We start from the raw sequence: 22,711 nt of genomic DNA, 5'->3' as shown, positions 1-22,711 counted from the left end.
GCACGTTTTGGATGTACTAATTGTCCCACATTCCTCCTGGATGAACCAGCATCGCAGAGATTCTGTGTCTCTGGGGTGATGAGAACTGAGTAGGTGTGTGTGCTTGGCTCTGACTGTTTTCTCTGTCTAACTTGCTGACATGATCAACAGAGAATCCCATCAACAGTCTTCTACTAAATGGCTGGGCAGTTTCTATAAAGGACAGAAAGATGATTGAGGTGTTCGGTAGATGTAGGAGTAGAGGATTAAATGGCTGAAATAGGGCTCTGGGACTACTGTGTGTGAATTTGTGTCATTCTAGTTTACTTGTAATGTGCCAGCGTCACATTGTTGGTGTTAATAAAACCAGGGCTGGAGAATGGCAAACAACTACTCTTATTTTGCTAGATAAAATGTACATTTTACAGCTACAATAGCTGTCATTTTTTGAAAGTGTTATGAAGTTACCGGATAGAGAACACCCAGCTACTATTACTGTCTTCTGACTCCGTGCTTCAGTGCATACGGTTTTTGTGGACATCCTAAGCAGCTTCTTGGTTAGACCCAATGTCCACCAACAGGCCATGTCTTCTGCTGTATTTTGAGTGATCTCCTTGAATAAATCTCTTGTATACAACAAAAGAACAGCCTGAGATTTGCTTAGAGCATGAGAGCAGTGATTTTTGTCAAGGACAAGAAACTTCTGGGAAGAAGTCTTAAGGAGAATCTTGAGTTCTGATGTCTTGATCAACTTTGCTCATATGCAAAAAAAATTCCATTACCTAGTACTGGTATGAATCTACAAAGAGGTCAGGTAGGCCTCTCATCCTGTAGTTTTATCCAATACCAAGACGTGGAGATTTAAGATCACCTTACACCAAATGACTTTTGTCATATATTGTAAAAGTGTGCTCCAATCGATTCCTTCCTCCCCTGACTTATATAGCACAGTATTTGTGCTCTTTATAATATATATTTGTTATTGACCCAGCAACTAATGCAAGTCACAGTTTACTTTTTTATATGCTGTTTAATTGCAATGTGTGTAAAATGTATATTGAAAGTAAAGTATTATATTAAGGACAGGGCCACTGGTAATTTCTGTTGTTTGGTATTGAGTCCTGTGTTTTATATTTTTTATGCACCTATATGCACCTGCCAGGGGAGGGCTGGCAATTTTTGGCCAGGGGGGAAATATTAAATTCAGCAGCCTACTTTAAATGAGAAAAAATGCAGGTGATCCAGCCTAAGGTAGCCCACTATGGGACCGGCCCAGGGGGGCTGCTACTCCCCACCTTGCCCCTGGCACCCGCCCATCAGAAAAGTGTCCCAGGATTGTATTACATTTCACAAACCTGCCCTGCTTACATACGTATCTGTGTGGGAAGCTTTTTCGGTGGCAGACGTGGAATTACTAATTTCTTCCCTTAAGTTCATGCGTGTAGACTATTAAGATGCCGAACTCTACAGAAACACACAAAGATCATGTAACTGCACAAGTAAAGTGGGTCTACCCTGAACCATAATTCCCTGGCTCCTATGTGCTAATGTAATCTGAAAGAAATAGACTCTCTTGTAGGATTCTATTTTATCCTACGTGTACATTGTTTTGGAGAACAAGATTGTTTGAGTGTTTATCCAATGCAGTTCATTGTATATGTAATATAGGGTGTTTTGTGAAGTTTGCACTCCATATGTTCTGGCAAAAATGACGTGTGAATGTTTTAGCTGGACGCAGTCCCCATTGTATATTCTATTCTAGATTTGAATGGGCTGAGAAATTTGGCTGATGGTCGCATGGGTTATATGCAAGGTGTCATTGGCCGACCAGAATGTTGGGGCCTCTTGTTACTCTTTGGCAAGATCCCAGAATGACCATATCTGCCTGATTTTGGTAGTGCTTTGGGGAGCCAGATCTGTTTCCATTGGTCAGGCTGAACAAGCTTTGTGACCAGCTTTAGTCTAAGCCATCTCAGATTTAAACAGTTTTACTTTATTTTCCCTCTACTAAGGCTGTTTTGCCAACCCTTAGCCTGGAAGACCTTTTACAATACATTCCATGAAATTGTCTGTAGTTAAGACTTGTGACTTTATCAGATGAATGAAGAAGAATGAGCCGGGACCTTCATGTCCCTTTTTTTTGGCCATGCCTGGCCTCTCTTTAAATAAAAGCCCAGTTATGGCACCTGTGAAGTTTCTAAGGATAACCAGTCTGTAGGCATTGTATAGTGAGGGCACTTGCGCAACTGAACTCTGGTAAATCATCCTATCAAAACATTTATCCCTTGGGATAATTGATGCATACTTTTAAGGACATATATTTGCTTTTGTGAACAGGACCTAAGATCACAGGCTACTTGAGGTTGTTGTCAACTTGATTAATCTTGGTGGATTCTTCACAGTTTAAACAGACCAAATACCACCTAGTTAATACAATAATAAACAATGTACGTTCTTTAGGCATAGAATAGAAATAACATCACTTATGCCATCCTCAGCATGAGAACTGTGAATACGTGTTGAAAGATGAAAGCGTGATTATCTAGTTCTTCTAGACCACCCACTGCTAGACAAAGCAAACCTATAGTGAGCGGGATGGAAATGTAGCCGGGATTGAGTTGCATGACGTGATGCTATCTGGAATCGGAGGACCCATAGTGGCTTTACATCATTTTTATTTTTGGGCATTAAGTGCACCCATCACATATACACAGTATGGGGGGAGCCATTTTGGGGGCTGATAATGCTGCTCATCACTTCTCAAAGACCCAGTGACGTTGCTGAGACACAGTCCTATAAAATGACAAGCAAAATTTCAGTTAAAAGTGTCTTATCGCATAAAATGTCACCTACACGTATTTGCGACACCACTACCTCATGAATATTAGATGATGCCTCAGTGATATCACTGGTTCCCTGCAAAATAATTTTCTGTGTTTTACCTTCAGCCCACAGGATGGATACCTGCAGTGTATGTAGGGGATAGGTTTACTTTGTGTGGTCACTTGGTCTTAAAGCTAGTGGATCTGGTCTGTCCCCTTTTTTGGTTGTGGATTTCATATTTTTCCCCAGTTGCAGTAGCATGGTCTGGCTTTAATAATTGATATAAAATTAGCAATCTTTTTAATGCATCAAAGCTGACCCTCTCTTCTACCTATCCCTCGTCCTGCACATTATTATTTGTCTATACCGTTCTATTGTGTTAGCTACTTTCTGCATAATTACTGATATAACATTTAGCTTTTGGTTGCTATGTATCACTGGTTTGTAGTACAAGAGTACAATTTGAGTGTCACTACTGGTGGTAGCCATGTCTTTCTTTCAGCCACAAGTTCCACAAAACTGGAAGATTTGAACTACCTGGATGTACAAAGAAATGCTCCCTTGCGGACCTCCATCCGAATGCCTTGGCATAACACGGCGGGGACACGCGTGCAGCAGGAAATCAAATGTAAGAAAAGAAAATGTGTTTTAATAGGTTTGTAACTGTTCACATTTCATTAATGCATCCAGTAGAGAAACCATCAGATGATCTGCTCATGCAGAGTAGCGGTGATCCCCAGGCACGTTCATATATAAATAGGTGGGGCTAAGTTGGACAGGCCCTGTGAGCAGAATGGCCACACCCATTAATGTGATGTCACCTTGGTGGGTGGGGCCAAATAGAAGGGTACAAAATAATTCCTGTATAAGTATTTTGTGGAAAAAAATAAGTCTTTATGTATATTTGAGAGGCTGCTGTATGGAACTTGGGAGGGAAAAAATTGTCAACTTGGCAAAATTTGAATTAGTGTAAACTCATAATGCCTTTCTCACACTTCACTGATCCTGGAATCTCCAAATAAATTGGCACTCTGTTATCCGTGCCTCTGTTGTCGGCTTTTGAAAGTTTTGCCATTAACACGACCCTGTTCGTGCTGCCTGATTTTATTTTAACCCTTAACTGCTCGGTGTCACTAGTCTGTGTTAGACATTGCTTTGCTTTTTGTTTGTGGCATGTGAAGGGTTACCGTTTCCTTTCCTGAGACTATTTTTATCCACTCTGCAGCTCGCTTTGTCCCTTACAAGCCACAGGACATTCTGCTGAAGCCGCTGCTGTTTGAGGTGCCAAGTATAACAACGGACTCTGTGTTTATTGGAAGGGGCTGGCTCTTTCAGCAGATAGAGGAGAAGATGAGGCGATCGGAGCTCCCGGAGAACCGAGGAGTCGTGATTGTTGGCAGTGTTGGGTTCGGAAAGACGGCAATCGTCTCCAAGCTGGTGGCACTCAGCTGTCACGGGACTCGCATGAGGCAGATTGCCTCCAATAGCCCTTCTTCATCTCCCAAGGGTTCGTTAACTGGAACGGGGGCTGTTATTAATTGCATCAAACATAAAGCAAATATAAAACACACAAGCAAAAAAATACATTGTGTGTGTAACAAATGACGTTTTATATACATATATACAAAGTGCTTACAGGCATATTAATCTTTTTTTGGCCTGGACAACCTGTGGCTCTCCAGGTGTTGTGAAACTACAAGCCCCAGCATGCTTTGCCAGCTGATAGCTAGCAGGGTAAGCTGGGATTTGTAGTTTTAGAACACCTGGAGAGCCACAGGTTGTCTTGGCCTGATCTAGTCTGTGCCTATATTTTGAAGCAACCAATCAAATTGTAGCTATCATTTTCTAGAATGCACTAGATAAATGACATCTAGAACCTGATTGGTTCCTATGGACAACACCTCCAATTTTATTTTATAGATGGTTTGTTAACTATACCTCCAAGAGTCACAGCACGAAATTAAGTATTCTCACTAGGCCCCAATCCCTTCATTTGATCCTCGCATGAAAATTGCCCTTAAAAACTCCCTTGGAATTCTAAATGATTGAATGTTTACCTGGTTAATGTTGACATTATCCAGTTATTATAAACCATATCCATGACCTATGTACAGGCAAGTTGTCATGCTTCACATATTTCCAGCGCTGCTGGAGCTGCTGTCTGTGGTTAATCCTGAGGTACCAGGTTTTGCTGCTGAGGCGCCCGTTTCTGCCAGGAAAGACCTCATACTGTAAATAAACAAAGGTTCTCCATGGAAACGACGCCTGGTTGCCAAAAGACCAGTCACACTTACTCCATTTTGGGATCGTTTCACTGGCACAACTGTCAGACCTCCTCCAGGTCGTTTATTTTAAATATTTAATAGCTCAAGTTCTTCCTTACCTATGTGTTCCTTTATCTAAAGTGTGTTGATTTATTAACCATTCGGCCCATTTAGTGACTTAATTTGGTCTGTGATATTTCTTCAGCGCTACATAACTATTGGGGTGTGTTTCACTTCCCCCTTTTTCACAGCTAAGGAATAAAATATATTTTCATTCTCTCTCGGATAGGTAGTGACTACATTCAGGACATCCCTCTGTCTCAGACATCTCCGCTAAGCCTCAATATGTGTGGGACTATGAACACCATGAAAATGCTCGGATCCCGGGAAAGTCCCGAGTACCAGAAATTGATGGATGATTCACTAAAACATCTGGCTTCAAAGGTAGCAGCATTTCTTAAATCGTTCTCCACCTACCTCCCAAATGCTTGAATGTGCAGATCATGACAACTATTTAGCATAAATAACAGTAGCACACACCCTTAATGATATCATTACCGTGTGGCCCTGACTCCATATGATCCAATGGGTGACATTTATATATGAATGTGGAAATGGGGGAAAATGAGTATATAGAATTCCCTGAAGAAAACTGAATTTCTAAATCTATAGCCCCAAATTTCGGCCTAAATACGACTTGACACGTTTACGCTTCCCCTCATCGTAACCCCTGACCTCCTTATAAACAAGCCCGCTTGCTGTAGGAAGTATTTTACTGTTACTTACAGAAAGATTTCTCCACCCTGCTATATAGAATCTTGTGGTTGTTCATTTAGAACACTGACCGTAACGTGTTCCATTTTATAATTCCTAATTGACTCCATAAATGATCACCATTGTGTCATCTTGTTCTGTGTCTACAGGTTGTGGCGTATCATTACTGTCAGGCAGATAACACCTATACTTGCCTGGTGCCAGAGTTTGTGCACAGTATCGCGGCCTTGCTGTGTCGTTCGCATCAGCTGACGGCTTACCGGGACCTTCTGATCAGAGAACCTCACTTGCAGAGCATGCTCAGCCTGCGATCCTGCGTCCAGGACCCTTTGAGCGCTTTTAGAAGAGGAGTTCTGGAGCCGATGACTAATCTTCGTCGAGGTACAGGGAAGAGAGAGCTTAGTGGGTTAGAACCATGGGACATTTCACTGCTGCTTTCATCCGAGCCATTGTATTGAAGTGGGTGAAAAGCACAGACCGCTACACTCCGAGGAAGCAGACGTTTTAATCATTGCCTCCACTGTGTATGACGGACAAGGTTCAGAACTGTACATGACTAATTAGGAGGCAGCGGAGTCCGTCTTTCTGTTGCTTTTTGTCTGCCAACTTTTTATTTGGTCATAGTGTGGAGGAGGTGGTACTGGGTGCAGTGGGTCATATAATCATTTGGGGTTAACTATTAGAAATGTAGGTCCTATTTATTCATAGTGGCTTTGGGTATACATGAACTATAGATATGTGGTTCAGAGCTATGTGTTTGAAAATAACTTTGGTTAAATATTACCTTATGAAACTAGGTATAAAAAAAAAGGTCAATGAAGAACAAATTCTGTAACACTTGGCTGGATCACACCGTTCTTGCAAACTTGTATTTAGTTGACTTGCTGAGTTTTCAACCCAGCATTCCATCCCAGGTCTTTGCACAGACTGAACATACTATATTTTATGCCATAACCTATTGCAAACAATCAGTTGTCGGCGTTGATCAGTCCAAATTGTTCACGTACAACTTCTTGCAAGTCTACTCACTGTGAAAATATACCGACCAGCCTGGTATAATAATTGTATTTTGCTTTCTACACAGAGCGAAAAATCCCAGAAGACGAATTCATCATTTTAGTCGACGGTTTAAACGAAGCAGAATTTCACAAGCCTGATTATGGTGACACCATCGCCTCGTTTGTCAGTAAAATCATTTCCTTTTTTCCGCCTTGGATAAAGCTTATTATGACCGTGCGGACTAATTTGCAGGTGAACCAACTATTCTATTCTCTACTAAAGAAAGGTCAATAAGATGATTTATGTCAGAAAGAGGGAACTTTCAGCAAGTCAGAGCTACGTTCCCTAAGATGCCCACCAGTCTGGACATCTCTGGTCATAATATAGGTCAACAGCTGGACTGCGAGAGCTTGCCCAACCTTGCACCTGTTAGTCTTTTAACTTAACTTACACCCAGATTCTTTGAGAACGAGGTCGGAATGAGGTTACAGACCAACTCCCTCAAACTGTACATGTCCAAGCATGTTGATGTAGACATAAGCTTGTTCTGCTATAACTGAAAAGTGATATTAGATCAGCTCAAGATCTAAGTGGCATAGGAAGTAATTTTCCAACCCTGCGTAAATGTAAGATTTTATCATTCTGTTTTCTAGGCTGTGGATGAGTGTGCACTCATACAAATGATTGGCTAGTTTTAAATTACCTATAGTAAGGTGAATTATTTCCTATCCATTTATGCAGGAAGCAGCCATGTCAGAACATTAATATCCCGCTGTTTGTGAAGTATTGTATAAATAAAGATTTAGTTGTCCATTCAGACATTGCACTTTCTGGATGTAATTGATCTTCTAGGTCTTGGCACATGGTCTGTGAATCCAAATTCTCCATGACTTTCCTACACAAGGGCACAGTGCAGTCATCACTTGGTTAAAGTGTAGAATGTTGTGTAATAAAATCAAACAATACCGCCCTGTGTTAGCCCTCCATTGATAAACTCATGGGAGGCTGCCCTTTCTAGGAAATCTGAACAGTTCATATAGTAGTAGACATTTATTAAGCGTCTGATGCTTTCATTTTTCAAAACCATGGGCAAAGGGGTTTTATCTGTGTGTTTTTTTAGTTTTTTTTATTAAACCACAAAAATAAATAATAAACATTTTACATATAGACGGTTATCACCTCTAGGTATTTCCAGCAGCATAATTCTCTCCCCAGAAATCTCTCTCTGCGACAGTGTCAGTTTTTCTCTCTCCGCCTTGGTTATTATTGCCGGCAGCTCATAATCCTACTTTAGTTGCCAGAATATCTGTAAGTCATTGTTGATCCTGGTGATTACATTACTTGCTTGTGTTTGTATGCCAGGCAATTTACTAAATGCAGTTCGTGGAATGGAAAACCGTTTGAGGAAGTCAAGTGGTTTTGTCATAAGCCTGGGGTTCAGCAGATACATTTTTTATGTACGAAGAGCAGCTAGCCATCTGTTGGTCGTATAAGCCAACGCTCAAGCAACCTGCGGGACTGCAACTGTTGCTGAACTACTAATTGGAGGCTGGCAGAGCATTCTGGCACTTGTAGTCCTTCAACAGTTGGTAGGGCACCATTTGTCTTCTCCCATTATAACTCGCTTAACACAAATGTGTGTTGTTTTTTAATTCCAGGAAATAACAAGTTCACTGCCCTCGTCCAAGATTTCCTTAGATGATTTTCCGGAGAACAAAGACCTCTACAATGACCTGAGCGCCTATATACAATACAGACACAGCACTAGCCAGGAAATTGCAAACAATATCTCTTTAAATGGGAAAACAGATACCAACAGTTTCAGCAAATTGAGCGATCACTTGGTGATGAGGAGCCAAGGATCCTATCTTTACCTAAAGCTCATTTTGGATCTTTTCGAAAGGGGTCACCTGGTAATCAAAAGCTCAAGTTATAAAGTGGTTCCGGTTTCTGTGTCCGAGCTCTATCTGCTCCAGTGCAATATGAAGTTCATGTCTAATTCCGCCTTCGAGAAAGCGCTTCCAATCCTGAACCTGGCTCTGGCCTCCTTACACCCCATGACCGATGAGCAGATTTTCCAGGCCATCAATGCGGGCAGTGTGTATGTGGAGCAGAGCTGGAAAGACTTTCAGCAGCGCATGGATCTACTCTCGTGCTTTCTAATCAAGAGAAGGGACAAGACACGCATGTTTTGTCACCCGTCTTTTAGGGAATGGCTGGTGTGGAGGGCGGATGGAGAGAGCACGCAATTCTTGTGTGAGCCACGGTAAGGGTAAAAATGGTGTGACACAAGTACACATGGAAGCAGACATGTGAGCATCAAATGATTTACCAGCCATAACCTCTATATAGTGTTAAAATGTAGATAACCCCTAACTAATTATATAAAGAGGAACTCCGCACTTTTAATTCATGTATCCCAAATAATGAGATGAATTGTAAATGATTCTTAAGAACTTTTCTGCTTCCTGTCTGGTTTAAAAAGAAGTTTATGTTCAGCCATTTCTAATTTATTTACTTTTGGGCTGGAGATTTTACCGGATGCATGCATCAGGCAATGCATCCCTACCTCCCCTCTCTAAACCCTCTCCCTACCTCCCCTCTCTACCCCCTCCCCCCACCTCCCCTCTCTACCCCCCTTACTCCCTACCTCCCCTCTCTACCCCCCCTGCTCCCTACCTCCCCTCCCTACCCCCCTCTCTACTCCTCCCCCCACCTGCTCCCTACCTCCCCTCTCTACCCCCTCCCCCCACCTGCTCCCTACCTCCCCTCTCTACCCCCTCCCCCCACCTGTTCCCTACCTCCCCTCTCTACCCCCCCCCCCCACCTGTTCCCTACCTCCCCTCTCTACCCCCCCCCCCCCACACTCCCCGCTCCACTCCCTTTTCCACTCCCCCCACCCCACTCCTCCCCCTCCTTCTACCCAAGAATGCTGGGTTCTTCAGATATACTTAGGTGCAAAAAGTGCTCTTAGCACAGCAAAGTAGTGGTTAGGTCTTACATTTTATGTAACCATAAGGCAAATTACAGTGCTTGCAAATCAACTGCAATATCAAATGGGGGGATATGAATTCAAAAGAATGAGTGGACATTTCCTTTAAAGGGATGTCGCACCTTCAGGTAATTTGAATGGTATTGGCTTGTACATGCCCTCCTTAACTACATCCATTGCTGGTTCATACTTCCTGATTATTGAGCCATTAGGTTTGTATCGTCCTACATTGGTGCTGTTTAGTTTTGTTCACCGGATAAAGCTGCCCACACATCGGATGCCACTGGAGAGTTGTATCCTCTCTCCTGCAATGGAAATAAATAATCTTTGACTGATATAGAGATCAAAGTAAAAATCAAATACGGATGCCATCAAGATAAATCAATGTATTTAATAAACGTTGCAGGAAGGCAGCCCCAAGTCAATTATTACACTTATTCGAAGGTGAAACATACATACATAACCGAGTACCTGCATTGGATGTTATCCGTTGCATAGAACTTTTTCCAGTGTTGCATAATAAAACCGGAGACGTATGGACAGGATGTGATATAGGAAGAGTGTGAGATCATAACCTGATTTTGTATCTACTGAAAGACACTTTGGCATGGAGGTCAGGATATTTAGAAGTTTATGACCTGTTTTAATTTTAGGTGCTGATGTCTGTTTAGCTCCTTCTCCCTCTAGTCCACAAGATGCTTCCTATTGTAGCTGGTCTGAGCTAATGTAGGAAATCATAATAACTGGGACTCCAGCTGGGTACTGAGGGCCATTAAAGAGACAGAGTATGCTGGTATCTATATAGGATACTGAGGCCACCGTTTATATGCTTGTTAATTTTGCGGCTGGTTTTAAAATCCGTAACCTCCCCAAAATATCAAATGAATGAGAAAAATGATGCTGCTGGATTGGTCAGAGAGAAATGGAATATCTACCACAAATGGCAATAAAAGAGAGCCCCCGGTGGGGAGATAAATATTGGAAATTGTAGGTGTTGTGCTGAGCTCTACCAGTGTCAACATCTCAGAACTTAGTGTGCACCTTGTTATTTCCAGTATGATCTCTGTATAATATTCAGAAAAATGGGCTTTTTAAAATGGGGCCAAGTTTTATATACGTTATATGCTTTATTGCTGGGTAGCAGCGTGTAGTTGCTTGATGCTGAATTTATAAGTAATATGCAAATTGTGTGTGTGTGTGTGTATGTATATATATATATGTGTGTGTATTAATCTCTGCAATGTCCCTTTTTATCCACTCTTATCTAGAAGTGGACATGCCCTCCTGGCATTCATGTTTTCTCGGCAAGAAGGGAAATTAAATCGGCAACAGACCATGGAGCTGGGGCACCATATTTTAAAAGCGCACATATTTAAGGTACCGATTTAGTTTTACTTTTGACTTATTTTTGCTAATTAGTGTCTGTTACTAATGCATTATTTTCCTTCCTCCATTTGAATCTTCTTACTTTGACACACATCTTAACAGCCTGTGACACAACACAGTATTTCTATAACCTTATTACACTGTCCGGAACAGTACTGGGCAACAAGTAACTCTCCAGCTGCTTGAGAGCTACTTCTGGTACTTGTAGTTCCACCACAGTAGGAGATCTACGGATGCCTGGCTCTGGTCCAGAGACTGTTGCCATATTTGACTAGATTGGCCAACACAAGGAAGTTGCTGTAACTCCTATAATGAACATATAGAAAAGGAATTTTCACTTGCATCCCACACATATATAGTAGCTGCTATATTATTAAATTAGCATAGGTTATAATTTTAATTTAAAGCCTCAGTTATTGTAACCTATATAGGATTGCTGGCATAGTCAGGGTGGGACATTCGTGTGGTTTTTACGAGTGGGCACTCCCTGCTGGCAGACAAAACCTCTTTTGTCTACAGATTTAAATAGGTTTCTTATAGTTACATAATGGATATCAATGGAGATAGCAGATTTCTTATGTTGACTCTCTTCTCTGGAACAATACAATGGAAATCCTACATTCAGAATGCTGATACATATTCGTCAATTAATTGTTCTCTCTTAACCTATGGTTTAGTTCTTAGTGGACATTTCTCAATACCACTTATGTGAACAGAGTCCCATTAAGAGATGACACATAGAACAGAGATTCATGCCTGAGATCGATAATATAACTGTGTTTAAAGAAATTACCCACCTTCAGATGACTTAAAATATATTGCTTGTTGATGCCCTCTTGTACCTTTACGTCTTCAGACACCATTGTTTCTTTCCATTGGCCTGGGATACAACACAAAGCTGCTTTCCGGATACAGTTGTATCCGATGCAGAGATCGCAGCTGTACTATGTTGTAAGTCAGGGCACCGGAGATAAACCACCTTGCTTGGATATATTAATTATAGAAGGAAGCTGTTAATCAATGTGCAGTATACGTTGAAGAAGAATGATGTATAAACAAAGAAATTAAAGTATTCTGCATTATTCGTGTGCCATAAAATGTGCAAATGTGTCACTCTGAATCCTGTGAGGCTGTTGGGATTTCAGGTAGAAGAGAACACATAGGACTGGCTAATTGTTCCGTTAAATGCATTCTCTGGCAGGAAATGTGAGAGTGAGATTCTGGCATCTCTTTCTGTACAAAAATGCTATTTGTTTGCAAGCAACATACCACAAGTCCAATAAACACAGACAAGAAAGCACTTAGATTAAATAAATAACATTATGGACATTTTAACTACATTAGTCATGTAGGAGGACATCCATAGAAAGCGATTTCTGCAAAATTAAGCTTAAATGGCATTGAAATGTGTATCTAAACTTACTCAGAAAGCTGACACTTTAGAAGTGGATAGAGGCAATGTTGTACTGACCTTCTAAGTTGGACGTTGATAAATAATCCTTGCTAAAAGCGCATGCAAAACTTCGGCTTCAATTTTAACAGAGCGTCCAAAAAGCGTTCTCAATGCTTCCCTGCAGCATAGTGTACTCTATGCTTACTTATAACACTGCGCCGAACGTTATTGATGTCAGTAAGACTGTGCGTATCGGCCCATTTGCTTACATTATTTTATAATATATTTCACTGTTTCAGGGACTCAGTAAAAAGAGCGGAGTATCGTCCAGCACTCTGCAGGCTCTATGGATTGGGTACAGCACAGATGGTCTATCTGCAGCACTGGCTTCCCTGAGGAACTTGTACACCCCAAACGTGAAGGTAATAACGCAATAGCAGAATCTGCTGTGCATGCACTTTGTAACGATGGTATTCTGAAAATGCCCTGACTTTCCGCTCCAGTTGGTGATACAGAGCAACAAAGCGCTGGAGCACAAGTCTGGAAGCGTTCCGTGCCTGTGCTCTTTGGACGGCAGTCAACTGAGGAAACTGAGGACAGGGCTAAACAATACCTTGGTACAGCGGTCAAGACGTGACATTGGCAAACGTGATCTGTGTCAATTCCCAGAGCGCGACTGAGCCTTTCATGGCTGAAACAATGCGAGGGTTGTCTGTGCTCTGTTAATCCATCCAGCCGAAACAGATCCCAGTTTTAGAGACTGTGGTCAAAGAAGAAACGCCGATGGCTATTAGAAATGGGAGACTGAGTGATCATAAAACTGAATACAAATCCTCTCTGACGATTGTTAAATGGAATTTTAGTTGGTATACATAAAGTCTTCTTTAAGATTACAAAATATACCTCTTTTTTTGCTTATTTTTTGGTATATTTCATTTGATGACAGTTTAACCATATTTACAAAAAGGTGTTACACATGATTGTGTAAAGGGTGAATTGCCATTAAGAGAAATGAATAGTGATGTGTTATGTTTTGTTGGAGTGAGCTAAAGGTTAATTAAACGACCCTCGTTGACTGCGCGCAGCGGAGGCAGACATCTTGTGGGTTGTACCAGTATTCATGAGCGTGCAGCCTGTTCACCAGGTACCAATGACAACTCTGGGATGCATTCTGCCTCAGCCTGGTTATCATTAACTGGTGACATCACTATGGAGGGCGGGGATGAACTTTGTGGAATGAAAACGGCACCTGATTGGACCACTGCCGTGACCTCTTGGTCAGGTGCTGCCTTCACCCCCAGCTATTGTCAGTAGTCTTTAAAATGTGCTTGGTGCCTCTATTCCCCAAGTGTGTGAGCTCTCCCCTGTGTACCTAGGTATGGCTGAATACTAGTTTCACTGCATTAATACTTATCAAAGCTGTTTGTTGACTGTATTGTTCGCTGAAGTCTTGCTTACCACTGAAATATCCAGTATAAACAAAAGGGCTGTCTAGTGTTAAGTGTTTTGTTTTATTTCCTTTACTCAGTAAGGGCGTGTAGTTACTACAGTACAGAACTTCCAGCAGAGAAACAGCTTTAAATCTGATTCCATTCAGCCCTTTTCACTATCTGCTTTCCTATCCCTGACTCCGTAATCAAGCTCTTTATTCCTTCTTCCTGTGCATTCTGTACTTGTCAAAATGCAGAATTCTGCAATTATAATAATATGGGGTTATGATTACAAAAGCCCTCTCCAACTGTGTGTTAATTGCGGTGTTTTGTCGGGGCGTATTCACCTCCATGGTCATTGGTTGGTGTGAAAAGAGATCATATTTGTAGCAGTTGAAACCTTATGCCGGATTAGCCAAAGGAGCAGGGTTTTCATGAGTCAATATAGAGGATTTCCACATCACTGGGTATAGTGAGGTTTGTGTTGATCAAATATCTGTCTGATTGAGGATGTTTCAGAAATACTGTAGCTATGATTGCTTCCACTGGAGTCTGTTCTTATGCAGATATAAAAAAAAAAAAAAGGAATTGCAATAAATTTGTCAGCTGCGGACATACCACAATAGAAATATAGCATTTTAAAATGGAAAATTTAAGTTGCTCACTGCATGCTGCCAAAATATTTCTGATCTTTTACACCACATCACTGGCTCGGATGAGTAATGAAAGTGCTCTCTTATCTGCAATATATTCAGATACATATTTTTTGTTGTGCCTTTTGCTTAAGTTTTTTTTTTATTTATTTTTAAAAATAAATACAGTATATGGGAGATGGTCAGTCCGGGCCCCATACACTGGTAACTGCTGAAGTGCCATAGTTTGCCTACCTCTGTCCCAGCGCTTATTTCCTGATCGTTCGGGAAAATTGTGTATTTCAGCGCCAGCCGCAAATAAAATTGGTGACTAGCGGCATGATGACTTAGCCGTGAAAACTAATTTACACTCCAGAAATGTAGCTGGATGTCCTAACTGTGGATCCCATAGGAAATATAGGTCTATTAACTTGTACACAGACAGCTGGCAGCACTGGGAGTAAATGCATTTTTAAGTATTTTTCTTGCAAATCATATTTCACATTCTTTTATGAATAGTATCTGCCAAGGTCTGTAGAAGTGAAACTTAGAACTCTGTGGAAAACCCATCAGTCTCCTCAACTGTTATAGTAATCTGCAGGGCTCTCTATATTAAATTTGCCATGTAGAAGGTACCAAGATCGTTTGCTGCTCATTAAAGATGTATGTGGACGTGCTACAAGGAAAATAATAGTTTATGTAGGTTTTATGCTTGCATTATATTTCACAAATGTTATATAAATATATAATTTTATATCTCTGTTGTCGGCAGGGCCGGATTAAGGGAATGGAAGCCCCTGGGCTAAGGGGGCCTCCATTCCCCCGTGAGGCCCCCAATGTGATCCGCCCGCCCCCCCCCCCCCCCCCAAGCACTTTCCTGTCACTGCAGTCCTCCTTCCGTGGCGCGCTGTTAGCTCCTTACTGAGGAGATCTTGCGAGAGTTCGTGAACTCTGGCGAGATCTCCTCAGTAAGCAGATTACTGAGTGGCGCCGTGGACGGAGGACTACAGTGACTGTGCTCAGCAGCATTGATTGGGCTGGGAACGCCCCCGCCCCCAGACCGATCAATAATGCTGCTGAGGACTTTGAAGGGCCTCCTGGATGCCCGAGGCCCCTGGGCTATAGCCCAGTTAGCCCTAGGGTTAATCCGGCCCTGGTTGTCGGTACCTATGCCATACCTACGACCTAAATAGTGCCATTATATTTCTTCCTTTCTAGAGCCTCTGTTACTGTCCTGCCAGTCTGTCAGCGGGTGTTTAGGTTACTTTGCAATTGTATGGTCTTATTTTCATCATCTACGGCTCCTCTGTCAGTCTCCCATAATAAACTGCAATGCTTTCCTAAACCTCGCCGTGTCAAGACGAGGGGTTAAACGTAGCGTATCTGGTTGCACAGGCTATCGCAGAGCTGGTATAAACATGTCTTTTTGTGGTTTTGGCTGCAATGGGCCAGAATAATTTGCAGCAGCTGCATACATCGTTCCTTTTATCCAGCATGAAAATGAATATACGTCTCTGATTCTCTTTGCAGGTGAGCCGGCTCCTGATCTTGGCAGGCGCGAACGTGAACTACAGGACGGAGGTTCTGAACAACGCCCCCATACAGTGTGTCCAGTCTCACCTCGGCCACGAGGAAATGGTCGGCCTTCTGCTGGAGTTTGGTGCCTGCGTGGATGGGGCGTCTGAGAGCGGAATGACCCCTCTGTGTTACGCGGCTGCCTCTGGGCACTTAAATATTGTATCCCTACTGTGCAAAAAAGGAGCAAAGGTAAATTATAACAATAATATGCACATTGCTGTATGATGGTATCGTAGTCTTTCTGTATCTTATATCCACATGAATGTAAACCAATTATGTAAAGTGCATTAGTCACCTAGAGATGTCACTGAGGCACGAAATGAATTGAATATGGTTCAGCCTATTAGAGGAGAGTTTTTGGGAGTTGGATCCCTACCCATGGGACTACCACCATTTGTTCTATTCAGGGTCCTGTGCTTACAGTCAGCATGACCTCTGCTGGCCAAATTATGTAAAGGTTGTTAAGCACCGAAGGAGGGCAGTGTTAAGATGCATTGTCTTGAAATGAGAGCCGGCTCCTGATTGGATGCCAGGCTTGTCCATTCAGGGCTGGCTATCTTTTTAAACAAGGGTGCCTGATTTCTTGCTCCTATGGCTCTTTACACAATCTAACATCATTCTGCATCGTTCTTCGCCACATCATCTGCCCGGCAACACGGGTGTGAAATCACCAGCACAAAAAGCATTTGTGACTGTGATTACTCCCTACTGGAAGACTCAATACAAACCTCTTCCCATGAAACAGTAGAAACTTCAGAAACAGGCAAAGTTAGATACACAATCAGAGCGAGTATCTAACCAATTATTTTTTTAAATAGCTTTGTTTGACATTGCTTGCATGCATAAGGTTTTTTTTATAAATCATAAATATTTTTATGCTGTGTTAAATTATATGCATGTTTTTTTATTGTTAACGAAAATAGTTTTCTGTTTATCTGCCGTTCCTGTATATTACATTTGTTTTGAGAAAAATTTTAGCTGACGTGTTTAATCCCTTTTTTAAATGTCATTTGGTGAGAAAATATATATTTTGTTGTGAGCAGCAGTAATGAACAGTTTTCTAGGTGATTGGAAGATATTTTTTTGCTAATTGTAGTAAGTTCACATGCTAAAAATATTATTATTCTTATATGCCCCCGTTTAACGTAAAACATCTGCACATGTACTTAGTAAGCGGAAGCGTTATATTTTCCTGACACTTTTGCACTTATGTCCAATATATCATCATATGTTTTACATAGTGTATCAAATGACACAACCAGGGATTCCGGACAAGTCTGTGACTCTGAAATACAGGTGTCACGTTTGCTGGGTGTAATTGTCTGCGCAGTCATGTATCCACAGGCTAATTGGATGATGATGTCCGACACATGTTTACCATAGCAGACGCGCTGTAAGAATGTATGAGACTCACTTCCCCTGTCTCTGTTATGTGGCACATGAGATATTGTGGTTTATTGTGTTACTGGAGCCCCCTCCTCAATACATTAGAATGTGCCCCTTCCTCCCTAATATCCAGCAGATGTTGTGACTTCCTCTTTTAATTAAGCTGAGTGAGGATATACGTCCTGTGCTGGTGTTGCCGGACTGCAATTATTATTCCAGCAGCTGGTGACGCTGGTTATAGGCTGCCGGTTGTAGTTCTTAAAGGAGCCGTGCACCTTGTGTATAACTTTACTGAATCGGATTGTATGTGCCCTACTGCAGCTTTTACTAAGTATATATGTATATTTACATAGGCAAACCTAGGTTTTTTTTCCTAGTGCCTGGAAACCCCCCTCCAAGCCTGGGGCACTGTATAATTGAGGTGACTGGACTCTGCCCCCGCTTCACACGGTTCTTCTTGAAAAGGGAGAGCTGCGTGCACCTAACAGTAGTGCACACAGCATTGCCCGTGTATATTATGGGGATAGGAAGAGCTGGAGAGCAGCCAAGCACTGTCTAAAATTATAGCCACGCCCCCATGCATGCTGGTCACGCCCACTGGCGGCGTGGTGTGGAAACCCCCCTTTACAAATCCTGCATTTGCCCCTGATTTAAAGCGGAGTTGTTTATTTCTGTTACACCCCGATATGACACAGTTCTGTTCACAAGGCAGCTTTCTGTTGTGTCTCTGAACAACTCAGCCTGTTTAATATAAACATAGATGAAAAGCACAAAAGGGTGGCGAAATATTAAAAGCATTGTATTTAGCGTTTGTTTATCATATTGTTAGGCTGCGAGAGGTAGTTATCTCTTTGATTATCAGGATTATGCTTTGATTTTACCAATAACTCTGTCCCACTGGTGTTGAAAATTTACACTACTTAAGTCTTAAGGCATTAACAGTCCTCATAACTTCGCGTCAGTATAGTAAACTATGTTCTTGTATCGTTGTCATCCCTCCTGGGCGCTGCAGGCGGTATAAGGCATTAAGGCGCAGTGAGCACTTGTCACAAAGTGCCGTGTGTACAGGACCCATCACTCTCAGAAGGTTTTGCACCATCAAGAGTCAGAGAGCTTTCATAGGATTTGAGACGGCACATTAAACACTTATAAATAATGCCTGTGTATAGAGGGTTTAGATGGCCGCATCCACAATATCCAACACTGAAATTGTAATTTATGAAAAAAAAAAAATCTCTCTTCCAGATCCTTAGTATTTTTTATATTATCCTTTGGTACAGCTGCTCTGTTTGACGTATGTAATATAAATTAGAGATTAAACCGAGGAGCTGTCCCCTAAAATAGCAATGGAATGTCTGATGACTTCAACGCTTTATAATATTATGAAGAAAGGTTTATTTTGCGGATGAGCACTACAGACACAATTACATATCGGAAACTTTAGTTTCCGGTTTATTAATAGCATTTTGATGATACTATGCAGCTGTCCAGTATGGGTCCTATTTAGTGTTAGGAGCAAACTTTGCCAAAGGCTACAAATTTTTAAATGCTATTTTTTTTTTTTTTTGCAGGGAAAACACTAGCTGCCTTTCATGAAGAACACATACAGAGTAGCTTTATTTTATTTTACATTCCAATTTAGAGTGGAGCTAGGACCATAGTTGCCTACACTCCCGGAATGTCCGGGAGACTCACGCATTTCTGGGAGTCTCCTGGACTCCTGGGAGAGCAGGGCAACCTCCCTGGTCCTTGGGCATACTTAATTAAATGGTGGGGCTTATGACAGGCATCACACATCATCGTGACCCGCCCACTACCCTATTAGGCTAGAACTGATAATGTTTATGGGGACGGGGTCAAACAATGTGACTCGCCAAGCCCTGCCTCCACCTGCCCCCAGCATCTCCAAATTTGCCAAAGTTGGCAATTGTGGCTAGGACACGCCCCCCTCACAACTCTAAATCTGTCCACACATATTACATTTAATCTCCCCCAAGGTGCAAATTTGCACATTCTAGCTGCTTTTACTGCTAACTCTTAAGGAACTGTGGGCTGAAACATAGAGTCTGACAAGTTCGTTGTTTTAGTAGATATGGTTATCCAGTTTCATGAGTCTTTCTGGTTTTATAGACTAGTGGCAAACTTTTACCCTAAAAGCTTTGTTCCTCTGTGACACCATTAGTTAGTGGATGAATAGGCTGCATTCTAAACATACATGCCAACATTTTGGATCTACCCTCTGGGGCTCCAGGGGGGCGTAGCCGTGTGAATGGAGTCATTAAGCCCCACCCCCTGCTCAATTCTGCGATATTGCAGCAGGGGAGAGGCCAGGATGACACCGCTCTCTGCGAATTGAGCCCCGCCCACATTGCGGGTTGGCTCTTTAAGTAGTTTTTTAAAATTGTTTTAACAATAGTAACAGACCTGCGTGAGTATTTAAAGTAGTTAAACAAAGATGCATCTTGGTATTTTTAAGCCCTTTCTAGATGTATTAGTCACCTGTAGTTTGACTTTTCTGTAAAATATGATTTCAATGGCTTCTTGGTTACTGTCTTATTGCAGGTGGATCACATAGACAAGAAAGGACAGAGTGCCTTGGTGCACAGTGCTCTGAGAGGACATTGTGACATCCTCAAGCATTTACTGGGTTGTGACTGGACCCCCTCTAACCAGCAGCCGAACCATGTGAGAAGAAGCCACGCCCTCCAGCAGTCCCTGACCGCTGCCGCCAGTATGGGCCACACAGAGGTACAAACATCAGCAATGTGTCTTCATACTCTTCATACCCTAACCAGCCCAGGTTTTGGAACATGTCTGCGTAGGGCACTGTACTCCAGCTACAAGTGGTGGGGTTCATGCTTTGTGCGCCCCTCTGCCTACTATCCTACTTGTCCTTATTCCATACCACTTGTTTTCATATCCGTTCGCTTTACTTCATGGTCTGGGCTCACAGCTGGAAAACCAGATTAGTGGTTTCCTCACGTTGTGGATGGAAAGTGTTGGGTGGTGTTACTAGACTGAACACTAAAGCATTCTTTAGATGCCAATGGGCGCTTACTAAGCGTGTGTCTGGGGCGGGTACCTGAGCCCTTAGCTTCCTGTAACTTCTGCCAATGGCTATTCCTGTTCTGTGTAGTCTTATGCACGCTGGCATATGTACATCTTCTGTTCTCATTCTGACAGATAATCCACTGAGTGATGTGTGCTCAGAGAGTGAGCTGTCATCTCTAGGGAGAGACGGGCTTCACAGAAGTGGGTGACGGAACAGGTGGACATGCTGTACTTCTCCCCCGTTCTGCTCAGTGTCTCTCCTTACAGATCAGTCTTCTCTCTGAGTTTGTGCCTCCTCTCCGTTCTCCTTTTAAAATAACCGAGAATGTAAGAGGTGCATATATAGAGGAATAAGTATTCTATGGTATACAAATTGCTGAATATGGCTGCTATGTATTACTAATCCGTAGTCATAGCTTTAAATAATAGCCAATTTGTAAATAATGGGACCTGCAGTGTTTTGTTACTTACGGAATGTTGTAAATCATCTCATAGACTGAAGAGGGCTTAATGAGGCAAACTGTGCCGTTTTATCAATGAGCACGCTCCGACTAATTCCCCAGTGATGCCATTAGCTAATAATGAATGGACAGGCTACACACTCATCGGATCAGCCTTAAACATGGCTGCCTTCACTGTGTATCGGTGACCGATCCACTTTTAATTAATGCCATGTGCCTTGCAAATCCCCGCTCACCACACATAGAGGATGTTAAATGGGGCTACTGCACAAGAACAATCAGTTAATGACTACTTTTCCACTACCCTAGACAGCCATTAACAGACATGGTCATATTTCACTGTAGAGACTGAAATTTTATGGGCGCTGGCAGCTCCGTTCTCACAACTCGCTGTGGTATCATTTGATATGTTGTGTTTTGCAGCTAAACAGAATACAATGGGCCCCAAAGCTCCCATTTAATCACCGCTTTACCAGCTAAACAAGCTTAGCAATATTATTAGGGCATGACAGTAAAAAGCTGAAGTCTGGTGTTACAGTTCAGCAAATGTTCTGCACATTCTCCAGACTTGGATGGAAGAACAGGCGCTCAATTTCCATTACTTGTTGTCAGGGACACTTATATGACTGGTGTCCTGCGTTGTCGCTGCCGGATCTGCATTGCACCCTTTTATTTATGCAGTATGTTCTAATAAGATTTAGAGAGTGTTGGCCTTTGCAAAAGGAGAAAGTTCTGCTATTTACATTTCATTTAACAATTGTCTCATTTCATTGTGCAAATAGCCCAATGTGCTTTATCAATAGCCACCAATAAGGTATCGACTCAATAATGATAACAAATTAAGATGTTACACTGCATTTCACTTTGCTCCCCCTACCCACACACCTCCTGCTGCCCATTTTTTACAAGCCCCCATATGTCGTTTTAAAAATATTGTCCTAGTTGACATTGACAAGCTTGGATCTACACGTCCACTACCAGTCTCTTCTGTACTTGGCTCCCACCTCCCTTTAGTAGAACACATTACCACTTCTTTATAGAACATGCTCAGGTTTCCTTGGGCCACCTTAACGTCTGTTCCCAGGACCCAGCTTTACCGATTCATCCAGCTCCTTCCTCTGCTTCATGCTCTCACTTTTCTCTGGTGTCTATTATTACCTATTACTATTGTCTCTCACCCGTTCTATCACTGCTCTGTATTGCCCGGGGGCATGTGCGCTATCGGGCCGGCCCGGGGGCATGTGCGCTATCGGGCCGGCCCGGGGGCATGTGCGCTATCGGGCCGGCCCGGGGGCATGTGCGCTATCGGGCCGGCCCGGGGGCATGTGCGCTATCGGGCCGGCCCGGGGGCATGTGCGCTATCGGGCCGGCCCGGGGGCATGTGCGCCCGGTCCCAGCCAGCCCCTCTACGGTACATCATGGCGTCCTCGCACTGTGTAACGGCACAAGTAAATGTTGGCTTGTGCTTCCCCCACTTCTTTCCACAATAGCTGGCACATTTCTCACCAGGCGCTGAGTGGCTCAGTGGTTAGCACTTCTGTCTCACAGCACTGGGGTCATGAG

At 42.5% G+C, this 22,711-nt stretch overlaps 1 protein-coding gene across 5 annotated transcripts in view; it reads left to right on the top strand.

Moving 5' to 3' along the window:
- Positions 1-22,711, top strand: part of TANC1 (tetratricopeptide repeat, ankyrin repeat and coiled-coil containing 1) — a 146,885-nt gene that overhangs the window by 96,713 nt on the left and 27,461 nt on the right. For all 5 annotated transcript variants that reach the window (XM_075180820.1, XM_075180818.1, XM_075180819.1 and 2 more), the window contains 10 exons: positions 3,305-3,430; positions 4,028-4,309; positions 5,356-5,510; positions 5,990-6,221; positions 6,925-7,091; positions 8,498-9,105; positions 11,100-11,208; positions 12,910-13,032; positions 16,203-16,439; positions 20,199-20,384. In XM_075180820.1, coding sequence (XP_075036921.1) covers positions 3,305-3,430; positions 4,028-4,309; positions 5,356-5,510; positions 5,990-6,221; positions 6,925-7,091; positions 8,498-9,105; positions 11,100-11,208; positions 12,910-13,032; positions 16,203-16,439; positions 20,199-20,384 — 2,225 coding nt within the window. The remainder of the gene's footprint in view (positions 1-3,304; positions 3,431-4,027; positions 4,310-5,355; positions 5,511-5,989; positions 6,222-6,924; positions 7,092-8,497; positions 9,106-11,099; positions 11,209-12,909; positions 13,033-16,202; positions 16,440-20,198; positions 20,385-22,711) is intronic.

The sequence above is a fragment of the Mixophyes fleayi genome, chromosome 7 (genome assembly GCF_038048845.1).
Source record: "Mixophyes fleayi isolate aMixFle1 chromosome 7, aMixFle1.hap1, whole genome shotgun sequence".
Lineage (NCBI taxonomy): Eukaryota > Metazoa > Chordata > Amphibia > Anura > Limnodynastidae > Mixophyes > Mixophyes fleayi.
Note: the sequence above shows the minus strand (reverse complement) of the source record. Positions and strands in the feature narration are given on the sequence as shown.